At 59.2% G+C, this 18,556-nt stretch overlaps 1 protein-coding gene across 1 annotated transcript; it reads right to left on the reverse strand.

The window, feature by feature from the left end:
• Positions 1-344: 344 nt before the first annotated feature.
• On the reverse strand, positions 345-16,826 carry LOC309452747 (RNA-binding protein 10-like; the record flags this gene model as incomplete). Its single annotated transcript, XM_082077410.1, has 7 exons — positions 345-509; positions 1,317-1,377; positions 6,223-6,309; positions 9,060-9,133; positions 13,883-13,952; positions 15,061-15,231; positions 16,676-16,826. Coding segments are annotated over 7 exons (779 nt in total), but the record flags the coding sequence as incomplete, so codon positions are not given.
• Between the last annotated feature and the right edge of the window lie 1,730 nt (positions 16,827-18,556).

Here is an 18,556-nt window from a genome sequence, read left to right on the forward strand (position 1 = left end):
CCCCCAAAAATTCCCCAAAATCCCCCAAATTTCCCCCCTAAAAAAACCCCAAATTCCCCAAAATTCCCCCAAAAACCCCCAAAAAACCCCCAAATCCCCCCCAAATCCCCCCAAAATCCCCCTAAAAACCCCCGAAATCCCCCCAAAAACCCTCAAATTCCCCCAAAATCCCCCAAATCCCCTTCAAATTCCCCCCCAATATCCCCCTAAAAACCCCAAAATCCCCCCAAAATCCCCCTTAAAACCCCCAAATCCCCTTCAAATTCCCCCCCCAAAATCCCAAATCCCCCCCAAACCCCCCCAAAATCCCCAAATCCCCCCAAAACCCCCCAACCCCCACTCACTGTCATTGGCGTTGTCGGCGCCGGGTTCGCTGGCGCTTTGGGGTCCCCCCCCGGGGGTCCCCATGGGGGGGGCGCAGGGCTGGGGGAGGGGCAGCAGCCCCGCCCCTCCCCCCTCCCCCCCCAGCAGCTCCGGGCGGGGCCCCCCCGGCCCCCGCTGCTCGGCCTCTGCGCCAAAACCCCCCCGGACACCCCAAAATAATGAGGGGACGCCCCAAAAATGGGGGAAGTTGGGGGGGGTGGGGAGGAAATGGGGGGGGGGTGAAAATTTGGGGGGGGGGGGGGCCAAAAATTGGGGGGTTGGGGTAAAAATTTGGGGTTTGGAGCCTAAAATTGGGGGGTTTGGGGCAAAAATTGGGGGTTTGGGGTAAAAATTTGGGGGTTTAAGGAACAAATTTGGGGGTTTGGGGTAAAAAAATGGGGATTCAGGGATTAAAATTGGGGTTCAGGGATTAATATTGGGGGTTTGGGGCCTAAAATTGGGGGGTTTGGGGGATAAATTGGGGGTTTGGGGCTAAAAATTGGGGCTTTGGGGCAAAAAATTGGGGGTTTGGGGCAAAAATTGGGGGTTTGGGGCAAAAATTGGGGGTTTAAGGAACAAAATTGGGGGTTTGGGGCTAAAATTGGGGGTTTAAGGAACAAAATTGGGGGATTTAGGGCCAAAAATTGGGGGTTTGGGGACAAAATTGGGGGTTTGTCGACAAAAATTGGGGGATTTGGCCCAAAATTGGGGGTTTAAGGAACAAAATTGGGGGTTTGGGGCAAAAAATTGGGGGGTTGGGGCAAAAATTGGGGGTTTGGGCCCAAAACTGGGGGTGTTTTGGGGGTGATTTGGGGCTGTTTTGGGTGCAAAACGTCGGGTTTTGGGTGAAAAACATCAAGTTTTGGGTGCTGGGGGGGGCTGTGAGTTTTGGGGTGAAACTGGGGGGGTTTGGGGTGGATTTTGGGGTGAATCGGGGGGATTTTGGGTCTCACCCGCTTTGGGGACTCCGCATTTGAAGCATTTTTCACGGCGCTTGAAATTCTGCACCCCGCACTGTGGGACACAAAATCAGCCAAATTCAGCCCAAAATCAGCCAAATTCAGCCCAAAATCACCCAAATTCAACCCAAAATCAGCCCGTTTCAGCCCAAAATCACCCAAATTCAACCCAAAATCCACCCGGGGAGACCCAAAATCACCCAAATTCAACCCAAAATCCACTTGGGGAGACCCAAAATCCACCCAATTCAACCCAAAATCACCCGGTTTCAACCCAAAATCCTCCCAATTCAACCCAAAATCACCCCATTTCAACCCAAAATCCACCCAGGGAGACCCAAAATCACCCCATTTCAACCCAAAATCGACCAAATTCAACCCTAAATCGCCCAAATTCCACCCAAAATCCACTTGGGGAGACCCAAAATTCCCCCAATTCAACCCAAAATCCACCCAATTCAACCCCAAACCACCCGTTTTGATCCAAAATTACCCCGATTCAACCCAAAATCACCCAAATTCAGCCCAAAATCACCCAATTCAACCCCAAATCACCCGGTTTCGACTCAAAATGACCCCGATTCAACCCAAAATCTACTTGGGGATCCCCAAAATCCACCCAATTCAACCCAAAATCCACCCAATTCAACCCAAAATCCACCCGATTCAACCCAAAATCACCCCGATTCAACCCAAAATCGCCCAAATTCAACCCTAAATCGCCCAAATTCTACCCAAAATCCACTTGGGGAGACTCAAAATCCACCCGATTCAACCCAAAATCGCCCAAATTCAACCCAAAATCACCCCATTTCATCCCAAAATCCACCTGGGGAGACCCAAAATCACCCCAATTCAACCCAAAATCACCCAAATTCAACCCTAAATCGCCCAAATTCCACCCAAAATCCACCTGGGGAGACCCAAAATCCACCCGATTCAACCCAAAATCTCCCCAATTCAACCCCAAATCACCCGGTTTTGACCCAAAATCCCCCCGATTCAACCCAAAATCACCCGGTTTCAACCCAAAATCCACCCAATTCAACCCCAAATCACCCGGTTTTGACCCAAAATGACCCCGATTCAACCCAAAATCCACCCGGGGAGAGCCAAAATCCACTTGGGGAGACCAAAATCACCTAAATTCAACCCAAAATCCACCTGGGGAGACCCAAAATCACCCAAATTCAACCCAAAATCCACTTGGGGAGACCCAAAATCCACCCAATTCAACCCAAAATCACCCGGTTTCAACCCAAAATCCTCCCAATTCAACCCAAAATCACCCCATTTCAACCCAAAATCCACCCGGGGAGACCCAAAATCACCCCAATTCAACCCAAAATTGCCCAAATTCAACCCTAAATCGCCCAAATTCTACCCAAAATCCACCTGGGGAGACCCAAAATCCACCCGATTCAACCCAAAATCCACCCAATTCAACCCCAAACCACCCGTTTTGATCCAAAATTACCCCGATTCAACCCAAAATCACCCAAATTCAGCCCAAAATCACCCAATTCAACCCCAAATCACCCGGTTTCGACTCAAAATGACCCCGATTCAACCCAAAATCTACTTGGGGATCCCCAAAATCCACCCAATTCAACCCAAAATCCACCCAATTCAACCCAAAATCCACCCGATTCAACCCAAAATCACCCCGATTCAACCCAAAATCGCCCAAATTCAACCCTAAATCGCCCAAATTCTACCCAAAATCCACTTGGGGAGACTCAAAATCCACCCGATTCAACCCAAAATCGCCCAAATTCAACCCAAAATCACCCCATTTCATCCCAAAATCCACCTGGGGAGACCCAAAATCACCCCAATTCAACCCAAAATCACCCAAATTCAACCCTAAATCGCCCAAATTCCACCCAAAATCCACCTGGGGAGACCCAAAATCCACCCGATTCAACCCAAAATCTCCCCAATTCAACCCCAAATCACCCGGTTTTGACCCAAAATCCCCCCGATTCAACCCAAAATCACCCGGTTTCAACCCAAAATCCACCCAATTCAACCCCAAATCACCCGGTTTTGACCCAAAATGACCCCGATTCAACCCAAAATCCACCCGGGGAGAGCCAAAATCCACTTGGGGAGACCAAAATCACCTAAATTCAACCCAAAATCCACCTGGGGAGACCCAAAATCACCCAAATTCAACCCAAAATCCACTTGGGGAGACCCAAAATCCACCCAATTCAACCCAAAATCACCCGGTTTCAACCCAAAATCCTCCCAATTCAACCCAAAATCACCCAGTTTCAACCCAAAATCCACCCAGGGAGACCCAAAATCACCCCATTTCAACCCAAAATTGACCAAATTCAACCCTAAATCGCCCAAATTCCACCCAAAATCCACCTGGGGAGACCCAAAATCACCCCAATTCAACCCAAAATCGCCCAAATTCAACCCAAAATCACCCCATTTCAACCCAAAATCCACCTGGGGAGACCCAAAATCACCCCAATTCAACCCAAAATCACCCAAATTCAACCCTAAATCGCCCAAATTCCACCCAAAATCCACCTGGGGAGACCCAAAATCACCCCAATTCAACCCAAAATTGCCCAAATTCAACCCTAAATCGCCCAAATTCCACCCAAAATCCACCTGGGGAGACCCAAAATCCACCCGATTCAACCCAAAATCCACCCAATTCAACCCCAAATCCCCCAGTTTCGACCCAAAATCCCCCCGATTCAACCCAAAATCCCCCTGATTCAACCCAAAATGACCCCCCCAGCCCCCCAAGTCCCCAGACCCCCCCGTACCCCCCAAATGGACTCCCCCAAACCCCCATAACCTCCCCTAAATAGACCCTTCCAACCCCCCATAACCTCCCCCAAGCCCCCCAAAGGACGCCCCCAAAACCCCCATAAACCCCCCAAAACTTCCCCCAAACCCCCCAAAATTGACCCCCAGGTCCCCCCCAGCCCCCCAAGTCCCCAGAGCCCCCTGTACCCCACAAATAGACCCCCCCAAACCCCCATTTGCCCCCTAAAAGCCCCCCCAAACCCCCATAACCTCCCCCAAGACCCCCAAATGTCACCCCCCAAACCCCCTAAAACTTCCCCCAAACCCCCCAAACTCCCCCCAAAATTGCCCCCCGGGTCCCCCCCAGCCCCCCAAGTCCCCAGACCCCCCTGTACCCCCCAAATAGACCCCCCCAAACCCCCATTTGCCCCCCAAAAGCCCCCCCCAAACCCCCATAACCTCCCTCAAGCCCCCCAAAGGTCACCCCCAAAACCCCCATAAACCCCATAAACCCCCAAAAAACTTCCCCCAAACGCCCCAAACTCTCCCCAAAATTGACCCTCGGGTCCCCCCCAGCCCCCCAAGTCCCCAGACCCCCCTGTACCCCTCAAATAGACCCCCCCAAACCCCCATTTGCCCCCCAAAAGCCCCCCCAAACCCCCATAACCTCCCCCAAGACCCCCAAATGTCACCCCCCAAACCCCCTAAAACTTCCCCCAAACCCCCCAAACTCCCCCCAAAATTGCCCCCCGGGTCCCCCCCAGCCCCCCAAGTCCCCAGACCCCCCTGTACCCCCCAAATAGACCCCCCAAATCCCCAATTGCCCCCCAAAGCCCCCCCAAAACCCCCATAACCTCCCCCAAGCCCCCCAAAGGTCACCCCCAAAACCCCCATAAACCCCATAAACCCCCCAAAAACTTCCCCCAAACACCCCAAACTCTCCCCAAAATTGACCCTCGGGTCCCCCCCAGCCCCCCAAGTCCCCAGACCCCCCCGTACCCCACAAATAGACCCCCCCAAACCCCCATTTGCCCCCCAAAGCCCCCCCAAAACCCCCATAACCTCCCCCAAGCCCCCCAAAGGTCACCCCCAAAACCCCCATAAACCCCCCAAAACTTCCCCCAAACCCCCCAAAATTGATCCCCAGGTCCCCCCCAGCCCCCCAAGTCCCCAGACCCCCCCGTACCCCCCAAATGGATCCCCCCAAACACCCATAACCTCCCCTAAATAGACCCTTCCAACCCCCCATAACCTACCACAAGCCCCCCAAAGGTCACCCCCAAAACCCCCATAAACCCCCCCAAAACTTCCCCCAAACCCCCCAAAATTGACCCCCAGGTCCCCCCCAGCCCCCCAAGTCCCCAGACCCCCCCGTACCCCCCAAATAGACCCCCCCAAACCCCCATTTGCCCCCCAAAAGCCCCCCCCCAAACCCCCATAACCTCCCTCAAGCCCCCCAAAGGTCTCCCCCAAAACCCCCATAAACCCCCCCAAAACTTCCCCCAAACCCCCCAAAATTGACCCCCAGGTCCCCCCCAGCCCCCCAAGTCCCCAGACCCCCCCGTACCCCCCAAATGGACTCCCCCAAACACCCATAACCTCCCCTAAATAGACCCTTCCAACCCCCCATAACCTCCCCCAAGCCCCCCAAAGGTCACCCCCAAAACCCCCATAAACCCCCCAAAACTTCCCCCAAACCCCCCAAAATTGACCCCCAGGTCCCCCCCAGCCCCCCAAGTCCCCAGACCCCCCCGTACCCCCCAAATGGACTCCCCCAAACACCCATAACCTCCCCTAAATAGACCCTTCCAACCCCCCATAACCTCCCCCAAGCCCCCCAAAGGTCACCCCCAAAACCCCCATAAACCCCCCAAAACTTCCCCCAAACCCCCCAAAATTGACCCCCAGGTCCCCCCCAGCCCCCCAAGTCCCCAGACCCCCCTGTACCCCCCAAATAGACCCCCCCCAAGCCCCCATAACCTCCCCCAAGCCCCCCAAATGTCACCCCCAAAACCCCCATAAACCCCATAACCCCCCCCCAAACTTCCCCCAAACCCCCCAAACTCCCCCCAAAACTGCCCCCCCCAGCCCCCCAAGTCCCCAGCCCCCCCCCCCAATTCCTCACTTTGCTGCAGGGCCAGTCCTCATTGACTTTGGGCTTGGGGTCGCTGTAATGGAGGGACACGCGCTGGCCCAGCAGACACAGCCCCTGCTGCAAAGACACCACCATGTTCACATAAGGGATTAACAAGTGTTTCACAAGCGTTTCACGAGGGTTTCACGAGGGTTTCACGAGGGTTTCGACCCCCACGCACCACAGGCTGGGAAACGGCAGCACAAAACCACCCCAAACCGCCTCAAAATGGCGGCGCCTCAATCACCTCAGGGGCAAAATGGGGGTGCAAAACGCACCAATTTGGGGGTTTTTTGCCTCATTTTCGTGATATAATAAAGGAAAATATTTTGACTTTATCATTTCTGTATAAAAAGTGATAAATGTGGGAACTATTGATTAATAAAGTGACCCCCAAAGTGCCTCAAAATGGCGGCGCCTGAATCACCTCAGGGGCAAAATGGCGCCAAAATCACCTCAGGGGCAAAATGGGGGTGCAAAACGCACCAATTTTGGGGTTTTTTGCCTCATTTTTGTGATATAATAAAGGAAAATATTTTGACTTTATCATTTCTGTATAAAAAGTGATAAATGTGGGAACTATTGATTAATAAAGTGACCCCCAAACCGCCTCAAAATGGCGGCGCCTGAATCACCTCAGGGGCAAAATGGCGCCAAAATCACCTCAGGGGCAAAATGGGGGCGCAAAACGCACCAATTTGGGGGTTTTTTGCCTCATTTTCATGATATAATAAAGGAAAATATTTTGACTTTATCATTTCTGTATAAAAAGTGATAAATGTGGGAACTATTGATTAATAAAGTGACCCCCAAACCGCCTCAAAATGGCGGCGCCTGAATCACCTCAGGGGCAAAATGGCGCCAAAATCACCTCAGGGGCAAAATGGGGGTGCAAAACGCACCAATTTGGGGGTTTTTTGCCTCATTTTCGTGATATAATAAAGGAAAATATTTTGACTTTATCATTTCTGTATAAAAAGTGATAAATGTGGGAACTATTGATTAATAAAGTGACCCCCAAACTGCCTCAAAATGGCGGCGCCTGAATCACCTCAGGGGCAAAATGGCGCCAAAATCACCTCAGGCAACAAAATGGGGGCGCAAAGGCACCAATTTTGGGGTTTTTTGCCTCAATTTTTTGATATAATGAAGTAAAATGTTCTGATTTTACAATTTTTGTGTAAAAAGTGATAAATGTGGGAATTATTGATTAATAAAGTGACCCCCAAACAGCCTTAAAATGGCGGCGCCTGAATCACGTCGGGGCAAAATGGGGGCGCAAAATGCATCAATTTTGGGTTTTTTTGCCTTAATTTTGTGATATAACATAAAGAAATAGACAAATCTTGATGAATTCTGTGGGGTTTGGGTCATTTTGGGCAGTTTCTGGGGGTTTTTCTCTGGTTTCTTGTGGCGTTTTGCTGGGTTTTGTGCATTTTGGGCGGTTCTGGGTGAATCTCGTGCTGGGTTTTTGGGGTTATTTTCGGTGGTTTTGGGTGTTTTTGGGTCATTTTGGGGGTTTTTTTGGGTGGTTTCGGGGTTTTTGGGGTGTGTTGGGGTTTTTGGGGGGGTTCTGGGAGTTTTTTGGGGGGTTTGGGGGGTTTTTTGGGTGTTTTCATGCAACTTTTTGTGGGGTTTTTGTGTGTTTTACTGGGGGATTTGTGTAGTTTTGGGTGAGGGACCCAGGCGTCCGGGAGAGGGACCCAGGCGTCCGGGAGGGGACCCAGGCGTCCGGGAGGGGGACCCAGGCGTCCGGGAGGGGGACCCAGGCGTCCGGGCCACCAGTTCAGACCATTAAACTACCATTAATGACCACATATGGACCCAGGCGTCCGGGAGGGACCCAGGCGTCCGGGAGGGGACCCAGGCGTCCGAGAGGGACCCAGGCGTCCGGGAGAGGGACCCAGGCATCCGGGCCACCAGTTCAGACCATTGAACTACCATTAATGACCACAGGGGGACCCAGGCGTCCGGGAGGGACCCAGGCGTCCGGGAGGGGACCCAGGTGTCCGAGTGAGGGGACCCAGGCGTCCGGGCCACCAGTCCAGACCATTAAGCTACCATTAATGACCACATAGGGACCCAGGCGTCCGAGAGGGACCCAGGCATCCGGGAGGGACCCAGGCGTCCGGGAGAGGAACCCAGGCGTCCGGGCCGCCAGTTCAGACCATTAAACTACCATTAATGACCACACGGGGACCCAGGCGTCCGGGAGGGACCCAGGCGTCCGGGAAGGACCCAGGCGTCCAGGAGAGGGACCCAGGCGTCCGGGCCACCAGTTCAGACCATTAAACTACCATTAATGACCACACGGGGACCCAGGCGTCCGGGAGGGACCCAGGCGTCCGGGAAGGACCCAGGCGTCCAGGAGAGGGACCCAGGCGTCCGGGCCGCCAGTTCAGACCATTAAACTACCATTAATGACCACACGGGGACCCAGGCGTCCGGGAGGGACCCAGGCGTCCGGGAAGGACCCAGGCGTCCAGGAGAGGGACCCAGGCGTCCGGGCCACCAGTTCAGACCATTAAACTACCATTAATGACCACACGGGGACCCAGGCATCCGGGAGGGGACCCAGGCGTCCGGGAGAGGGACCCAGGCGTCCGGGAGAGGGACCCAGGCGTCCGGGAGGGACCCAGGCGTTCGGGAGGGGACCCAGGCGTCCGAGTGAGGGGACCCAGGCGTCCGGGCCACCAGCACAGACCATTAAACCACTAATAACCACTGGGGGACCCAGGCGTCCGGGATGGACCCAGGCGTCCGGGAGGGGACCCAGGCGTCCGGGAGGGGACCCAGGCGTCCGGGAGGGACCCCGGCGTCCGGCTCACCTGGTTGTGCTCCATCCAGGCCGCCGCCTCCTGCACCGTGTGAAACTCCACGAAGGCGAAGCCGCGGCTCTGCCCTGCGGGGGAGGGGCGTCAGCAGCACCCATGGGTGCCCCCGCCCCCCCCACAGCACCCACGGGGGCGCCCGGGACCCAGGAGTTCGGGATCACCCCGAAAAGGGACCCAGGAGTTCGGGAAGTGGCCCAAAAGGGACCCAGGAGTTCGGGAAATGGCCAAAAAGGGACCCAGGAGTTCGGGAAATGGCCCAAAAGGGACCCAGGAGTTCGGGAAACAACCAAAAAGGGACCCAGGAGTTCGGGAAATGGCCCAAAAGGGACCCAGGAGTTCGGGAAACAACCAAAAAGGGACCCAGGAGTTCGGGAAATGGCCCAAAAGGGACCCAGGAGTTCGGGAAATGGGCCAAAAGGGACCCAGGAGTTCGGGAAATGGCCAAAAAGGGACCCAGGAGTTCGGGAAGTGGCCAAAAGGGACCCAGGAGTTCGGGAAATGGGCCAAAAGGGACCCAGGAGTTCGGGAAGTGGCCAAAATGGGACCCAGGAGTTCGGGAAGTGGCCAAAATGGGACCCAGGAGTTCGGGAAATGCCCGAAAAGGGACCCAGGAGTTCGGGAAATGATCAAGAAGGGACCCAGGAGTTCGGGAAGTGGCCCAAAAGGGACCCAGGAGTTCGGGAAATGGGCCAAAAGGGACCCAGGAGTTCGGGAAATGGCCAAAAGGGACCCAGGAGTTCGGGAAACAACCAAAAAGGGACCCAGGAGTTTGGGAAATGGCCCAAAAGGGACCCAGGAGTTCGGGAAATGCCCTAAAAGGGACCCAGGAGTTCGGGAAATGCCCTAAAAGGGACCCAGGAGTTCGGGAAGTGGCCAAAAAGGGACCCAGGAGTTCGGGAAATGGCCAAAGAGGGACCCAGGAGTTCGGGAAGTGGCCAAAAAGGGACCCAGGAGTTCGGGAAGTGGCCAAAAAGGGACCCAGGAGTTCGGGAAGTGGCCCAAAAGGGACCCAGGAGTTCGGGAAATGGCCCAAAAGGGACCCAGGAGTTCGGGAAGTGGCCAAAAAGGGACCCAGGAGTTCGGGAAGTGGCCAAAAAGGGACCCAGGAGTTCGGGAAGTGGCCCAAAAGGGACCCAGGAGTTCGGGAAATGCCCTAAAAGGGACCCAGGAGTTCGGGAAGTGGCCCAAAAGGGACCCAGGAGTTCGGGAAACAACCAAAAAGGGACCCAGGAGTTCGGGAAATGGCCCAAAAGGGACCCAGGAGTTCGGGAAATGGCCATAAAAGGGACCCAGGAGTTCGGGAAATGGCCCAAAAGGGACCCAGGAGTTCGGGAAATGGCCAAGAAGGGACCCAGGAGTTCGGGAAATGGCCCAAAAGGGACCCAGGAGTTCGGGAAATGGGCCAAAAGGGACCCAGGAGTTTGGGCACCCATGGGTGCTCCCCAGACACATTGGGGACCTCCAGGGGGCGATGAGGGGCACCCATGGGACACCCCCCCCCCCATTGCAGACATGGGCACCCATGGGTGCTGCTGGGACCTACCTGGGACCCTTTGGGTCGGGGAGCAGCACCCATGGGTGCCCCTATGTAGTCAATGCAGCACCCCTGGGTGCCCCTTGGGTGGGAAACCAGCACCCCTGGGTGCTCCTAAGTGTGGGACCAGCACCCCTGGGTGCTGCTATGGATCAGGACCAGCACCCCTGGGTGCTCCTATGGCTGGGATCAGCACCCCTGGGTGCCCCTGTGATAGCAAATGAGCACCCCTGGGTGCCCCTAAAGGTGTGACCAGCACCCCTGGGTGCTCCTATGGAGGCAACGGGCACCCTTGGGTGCCCCTGGAAAGTGGAAGCAGCACCCCTGGGTGCTCCTAGAGAACAGAACCAGCACCCCTGGGTGCTCCTATTGCTGGGATCAGCACCCCTGGGTGCTCCTATGGCTGGGACCAGCACCCCTGGGTGCCCCCTAAGGATGTGACCAGCACCCCTGGGTGCTCCTAAGGAAGGGAATGGGCACCCCCGGGTGCCCCCTAATTTGGATTCAGCACCCCTGGGTGCTCCTATGGCTGCGATCAGCACCCCTGGGTGCTCCTATGGAAGGGAATGGGCACCCCTGGGTGCCCCCTAAGTCAGATGCAGCACCCCTGGGTGCTCCTATGGCTGCGACGAGCACCCCTGGGTGCCCCCTAGTTTGGATGCAGCACCCCTGGGTGCCCCCTAAGAATGTGACCAGCACCCCTGGGTGCTCCTGAGTGTGGGAGCAGCACCCCTGGGTGCTCCTAAGGAAGGGAATGGGCACCCCTGGGTGCCCCCTAGTTTGGATTCAGCACCCCTGGGTGCTCCTATTGCTGGGACCAGCACCCCTGGGTGCTCCTATTGCTGGGATCAGCACCCCTGGGTGCCCCCTAAGGATGTGACCAGCACCCCTGGGTGCTCCTATTGCTGGGATCAGCACCCCTGGGTGCCCCCTAAGGATGTGACCAGCACCCCTGGGTGCTCCTATTGCTGGGATCAGCACCCCTGGGTGCCCCCTAAGGATGTGACCAGCACCCCTGGGTGCTCCTAAGGATGTGACCAGCACCCCTGGGTGCTCCTATGGCTAGGACCAGCACCCCTGGGTGCTCCTAAGGGAATGGGCACCCCTGGGTGCCCCCTAGTTTGGATGCAGCACCCCTGGGTGCCCCCTAAGAATGTGACCAGCACCCCTGGGTGCTCCTGAGTGTGGGAGCAGCACCCCTGGGTGCTCCTAAGGAAGGGAATGGGCACCCCTGGGTGCCCCCTAGTTTGGATTCAGCACCCCTGGGTGCTCCTATTGCTGGGACCAGCACCCCTGGGTGCTCCTATTGCTGGGATCAGCACCCCTGGGTGCCCCCTAAGGATGTGACCAGCACCCCTGGGTGCTCCTATTGCTGGGATCAGCACCCCTGGGTGCCCCCTAAGGATGTGACCAGCACCCCTGGGTGCTCCTATTGCTGGGATCAGCACCCCTGGGTGCCCCCTAAGGATGTGACCAGCACCCCTGGGTGCTCCTAAGGATGTGACCAGCACCCCTGGGTGCTCCTATGGCTAGGACCAGCACCCCTGGGTGCTCCTAAGGGAATGGGCACCCCTGGGTGCCCCCTAGTTTGGATGCAGCACCCCTGGGTGCCCCCTAAGAATGTGACCAGCACCCCTGGGTGCTCCTAAGGATGTGATCAGCACCCCTGGGTGCCCCCTAGTTTGGATGCAGCACCCCTGGGTGCCCCCTAAGGACGTGACCAGCACCCCTGGGTGCTCCTAAGGATGTGATCAGCACCCCTGGGTGCCCCCTAGGTTGGATGCAGCACCCCTGGGTGCTCCTTAAGGGTGTGACCAGCACCCCTGGGTGCTCCTAAGAAGGGAATGGGCACCCCTGGGTGCTCCTATTGCTGGGATCAGCACCCCTGGGTGCCCCCTAGTTTGGATGCAGCACCCCTGGGTGCTCCCTAAAGGTGTCACCAGCACCCCTGGGTGCTCCTAGAGAACAGAATCAGCACCCCTGGGTGCCCCTAAGAACGTGACCAGCACCCCTGGGTGCCCCTGAGTGTGGGATCAGCACCCCTGGGTGCTCCTAAGGAAACGAATGGGCACCCCTGGGTGCTCCTATGGCTGGGATCAGCACCCCTGGGTGCTCCTAGAGAAGAATCAGCACCCCTGGGTGCTCCTATGGCTGGGACCAGCACCCCTGGGTGCTCCTAGAGAAGAATCAGCAACCCTGGGTGCTCCTATGGCTGGGAGCAGCACCCCTGGGTGCCCCTGTGATAGCAACTGAGCACCCCTGGGTGCCCCTAAAGGTGTGACCAGCACCCCTGGGTGCTCCTAAGGAAGGGAATGGGCACCCCTGGGTGCTCCTGTTCCTGGGATCAGCACCCCTGGGTGCTCCTAGGGAAGAATCAGCACCCCTGGGTGCCCCTGAGTGTGGGAGCAGCACCCCTGGGTGCCCCCTAAGGATGTGACCAGCACCCCTGGGTGCTCCTAAGGAAGGGAACAGGCACCCCTGGGTGCCCCTGTTCCTGGGATCAGCACCCCCGGGTGCCCCCTAATTTGGATTCAGCACCCCTGGGTGCTCCCGAGTGTGGGACCAGCACCCCTGGGTGCTCCTATGAAAGGGAATGGGCACCCCTGGGTGCCCCCTAAGTTGGATGCAGCACCCTTGGGTGCCCCTGAGTGTGGGACATGACCCCAAGAAGGGACCCAGGAGTTCGGGAAATGGCCAAAAAGGGACCCAGGAGTTTGGGAAATGGCCCAAAAGGGACCCAGGAGTTCGGGAAATGGCCCAAAAGGGACCCAGGAGTTCGGGAAATGATCAAGAAGGGACCCAGGAGTTCGGGAAATGATCAAGAAGGGACCCAGGAGTTCGGGAAATGATCAAGAAGGGACCCAGGAGTTCGGGAAATGATCAAGAAGGGACCCAGGAGTTCGGGAAATGATCAAGAAGGGACCCAGGAGTTCGGGAAATGATCAAGAAGGGACCCAGGAGTTCGGGAAATGATCAAGAAGGGACCCAGGAGTTCGGGAAATGCCCGAAAAGGGACCCAGGAGTTCGGGAAATGATCAAGAAGGGACCCAGGAGTTCGGGAAATGGCCAAAAAGGGAGCCAGGAGTTCGGGAAATGACCAAGAAGGGACCCAGGAGTGCGGGAAATGGCCAAAAAGGGACCCAGGAGTTCGGGAAATGCCCGAAAAGGGACCCAGGAGTTCGGGAAATGATCAAGAAGGGACCCAGGAGTTCGGGAAATGGCCCAAAAGGGACCCAGGAGGGCGGGGCCCCCCCCAAAAAGGGACCCAGGCGTCCGGGCTCACCTGACGACTTGTTCCTCATGAGCCGAACCTCGCGGGGCTGGACCCCCTGAGCCTGGAGCTGCGCCCGGATCTGCGGGGGGGCGGTCAGGGACCCCGGAGTGCCCCGGGGACCCAGGAGTGCCCCCAGGGACCCAGGAGTGCCCTAATGGACCCAGGAGTGCCCCACAGACCTAGAAGCATCCCATGGACCCAGGAGTGCCCCAATGGACCCAGGAGTGCCCCAATGGACCCAGGAGTGCCCCAATGGACCCAGGAGTGCCCCACGGACCCAGGCGTGCCCCAATGGACCCAGGAGTGCCCCAATGGACTCAGGAATGCCCTAAGGGACCCAGGAGTGCCCTAAGGGACCCAGGAATGCCCCATGAACCCATGAGCATCCCATGGCCCCAGGAGTGTTCTAAGGGACCCAGGAGTGCCCCAGGGACCCAGGAGAACCCCATGGACCCAGGAGTGCCCCAATGGACTCAGGAGTGCCCCAATGGACTCAGGAGTGCCCCAAGGGACCCAGGCGTGCCCCAAGGGACCCAGGCATGCCCCAATGAACTCAGGAATGCCCCAAGGGACCCAGGCGTGCCCCAAGGGACCCAGGAGTGCCCCAAGGGACCCAGGCGTGCCCCATGGACCCAGGAGTGCCCCAATGGACCCAGGCGTGCCCCATGGACCCAGGAGTGCCTTAAGGGACCCAGGAGTGTCCCAAGGGACCCAGGCGTGCCCCACAGACCCAGGAATGCCCCAAGGGACCCAGGCATGCCCCATGGACTCAGGAATGCCCCACGGACCCAGGAGTGCCCCAATGGACCCAGGAGTGCCCCATGAACATCCCATGACCCAGGAGTGTCCTAAGGGACCCAGGAGTGCCCCATAGACCCAGGAGTGCCCTAAGGGACCCAGGAATGCCCCAAGGGACCCAGGCGTGCCCCAAGGGACCCAGGAGTGCCCCAATGGACCCAGGAGTGCCCCATAGACCCAAGAATGCCCCAGGGACCCATGAACATCCCATGACCCCAGGAGTGTCCTAAGGGACCCAGGAATGCCCCATAGACCCAGGAATGCCCCAAGGGACCCAGGCGTGCCCCATGGACCCAGGAGTGCCCTAAGGGACTCAGGAATGCCCCAAGGGACCCAGGCGTGCCCCAAGGGACCCAGGCGTGCCCCAGGAGCGCCCCACGGCCACTCACGTCGGCCTCGGTGGCCGCCTGGGGCAGCATGCGCAGCATGACGATGGTGCTGGCGCGCGGCTCCTCCTCGGGGGGGTCGGGCCGGTAGTCCTGGTCGCGGTAATCGCCGTCCGCGCCGAACGGGAGCGGGGGGGCGGGGGCGCGGGGGCGGGGGGCGGCCTCCGAGGGGGCCTGGGGGGGGGACACGGGTGGTCGGGGACCCAGGAGTGCCCCAGGGACCCAGGAGTGCCCCCAGGGACTCAGGAGTGCCCCAAGGAACCCAGGAGTGCCCCAAGGGATACAGGAGTGAAGGAGGGACCCAGGAGTTCGGGAGGGACCCAGGAGTGCCCTAAGGGACCCAGGAGTGCCCCAAGGGACGCAGGAGTGCCCCAAGGGACCCAGGAGTGCCCTAAGGGACCCAGGAGTGCCCCAGGGACCCAGGAGTTCAGGAGGGACCCAGGAGTTCAGGAGGGACCCAGGAGTTCGGGAGGGACCCAGGAGTTCGGGAGGGACCCAGGAGTGCCCCAAGGGACCCGGGAGTGCCCCAGGGACACAGGAGTTCAGGAGGGACCCAGGAGTGCCCCAAGGGACCCAGGAGTGCCCCCATGGACCCAGGAATGCCCTAAGGGACCCAGGAGTGCCCCAAGGGACACAGGAGTTCAGGAGGGACCCAGGAGTTCGGGAGGGACCCAGGAGTTCGGGAGGGACCCAGGAGTGCCCCAGGGACCCAGGAGTGCCCCAGGGACACAGGAGTTCAGGAGGGACCCAGGAGTTCAGGAGGGACCCAGGAGTGCCCCAAGGGACGCGGGAGTGCCCCAAGGAACCCAGGAGTGCCCCAAGGAACCCAGGAGTGCCCCAAGGGATACAGGAGTGAAGGAGGGACCCAGGAGTTCGGGAGGGACCCAGGAGTGCCCTAAGGGACCCAGGAGTGCCCCAAGGGACGCAGGAGTGCCCCAGGGACCCAGGAGTGCCCCAAGGGACCCGGGAGTTCGAGAGGGACCCAGGAGTGCCCCAGAGACCTAGGAGTGCCCCAGGGACACAGGAGTTCAGGAGGGACCCAGGAGTTCTGGAGGGACCCAGGAGTGCCCCAAGGGAGACAGCAGTTCAAGGGGAGACAGGGGACAGGGGGACCCAGGAGTGCCCCAAGGGACCCAGGAGTGCCCCAGGGACACATGAGTTCAAGGGGAGACAGGGGAGAAAGGGACCCAGGAGTGCCCAAGGGACCCAGGCGTTCAGAGGACCCAGGAGTGCCCCAGGGACCCAGGAGTGCCCCAAGGGACACAGGAGTTCGGGAGGGACCCAGGAGTGCCCCAAGGGACCCAGGAGTGCCCCAGGGACACAGGACTTTGGGGGGAGACAAGGGAGTGGGGACCCAGGAGTGCCCCAGGGACCCAGGAGTGCCCCAGGGACCCAGGTGTTCAGGGGACCCAGGAGTGCCCCAGGGACCCAGGAGTTCGGGGGGACACAGGAGTTTGGGGGAGACAAGGGAGAGGAGGGAGACAGGGGAGAGGGGGACCCAGGAGTTCGGGAGGGACCCAGGAGTGCCCCAGGGACCCAGGAGTTCGGGAAAGGGGACCCAGGCGTCCGGGAAAGGGACCCAGGCGTCCGGGAGAGGGACCCCGGCGTCCGGGCTGACCTGTGCGCTGGGGGGCGGGTCGGGGGCGCCCCCCCCGTAGGCTCGATAGTCCATGTCGCGATAGTCGTGGTCGCGGGAGGGGCGGGTGCCCTCGGCGGGGGGGGCGGGGGGGACCCCCCCATAGCGACCCGTCCGGTCCCCGCGGCCCCCCCTGCGGTGGGGGAGGGGTCAGGGGGGGCCCAATGGGGCCTCCCACCCCAATGGGGTCCCCAATGGCCCCTCCCACCACCCTAGAGTCCCCAATGGCCCCTCCCCCATGGCCCCTCCCCCCCATGGGGTCCCCAATGGCCCCTCCCCCAACTTGGGGTCCCCAACACCCCCCCCAGGGGGTCCACAAATGGCCCCTCCCCCCAATAGGGTCCCCAAATGGGTCCCCTGGGGCGTCCCCAATGGCCCCTCCCCCAACTTGGGGGGTCCCCAGTGTCCCCATTGACCCAATTGGGGTCCCCAGTGTCCCCAGTGGGGTCCCCAGTGTCCCCATTGACCCAATTGGGGTCCCCAGTGTCCCAGTGGGGTCCCCACTGTCCCCATTGCCCCCAATTGGGGTCCCCAGTTGGGTCCCCAGTGTCCCCATTGACCCCCATGGGGTCCCCAGTTGGGGTCCCCAGTGTCCCCATTGACCCAACTGGGGTCCCCATTGATCCCAGTTGGGTCCCCAGTGTCCCCATTGACCCAATTGGGGTCCCCATTGACCCCAGTGGGGTCCCCAATGTCCCCATTGACCCAATGGGGTCCCCATTGACCCCAGTGGGGTCCCCAATGTCCCCATTGACCCAATTGGGTTCCCCAGTGTCCCCAGTTGGGTCCCCAGTGTCCCCATTGACCCCAGTGGGGTCCCCATTGACCCAATTGGGGTCCCCAGTGTCCCCATTGTCCCCAGTTGGGTCCCCAGTGTCCCCAGTTGGGTCCCCATTGCCCCCCATGGGGTCCCCATTGTCCCCAGTGGGGTCCCCATTGTCCCCATTGACCCCAGTGGGGTCCCCATTGTCCCCAGTGGGGTCCCCAGTGTCCCCATTGACCCCAGTTGGGTCCCCAGTGTCCCCATTGACCCAATTGGGGTCCCCATTGTCCCCAGTGGGGTCCCCACTGTCCCCATTGACCCCCATGGGGTCCCCAACTGGGGTCCCCATTGTCCCCAGTGGGGTCCCCACTGTCCCCATTGCCCCCAATTGGGGTCCCCAATGTCCCCATTGACCCAATTGGGGTCCCCAGTGTCCCAGTGGGGTCCCCAGTGTCCCCATTGACCCCCATGGTGTCCCCAGTTGTGTCCCCATTGCCCCCCATGGGGTCCCCAGTGTCCCCAGTGGGGTCCCCAGTGTCCCCATTGACCCAATTGGGGTCCCCATTGACCCCAGTGGGGTCCCCAGTGTCCCCATTGACCCCAGTTGGGGTCCCCAGTGTCCCCAGTGGGGTCCCCAGTGTCCCCATTGACCCAATTGGGGTCCCCAGTGTCCCCAGTGGGGTCCCCAGTGTCCCCATTGCCCCCAATTGGGGTCCCCATTGTCCCCAGTGGGGTCCCCAGTGTCCCCATTGCCCCCAATTGGGGTCCCCAGTGTCCCCATTGACCCAATTGGGGTCCCCAGTTGGGTCCCCAGTGTCCCCATTGTCCCCACTTGGGTCCCCAGTGTCCCCAGTTGGGTCCCCATTGTCCCCCATGGGGTCCCCAGTGTCCCCAGTGGGGTCCCCAGTGTCCCCATTGCCCCCAATTGGGGTCCCCAATGTCCCCATTGACCCAGTGGGGTCCCCAGTGTCCCCAATGGGGTCTCCAGTGTCCCCAATTGAGTCCCCAGTGTCCCCATTGACCCAATTGGGGTCCCCAGTGTCCCCAGTTGGGTCCCCATTGTCCCCCATGGGTCCCCATTGTCCCCATTGGGGTCATTG

The sequence above is a fragment of the Streptopelia decaocto genome (assembly GCF_964273445.1).
Source record: "Streptopelia decaocto genome assembly, contig: HAP1_SCAFFOLD_2210, whole genome shotgun sequence".
In the NCBI taxonomy this organism is placed as follows: Eukaryota; Metazoa; Chordata; class Aves; order Columbiformes; family Columbidae; genus Streptopelia; species Streptopelia decaocto.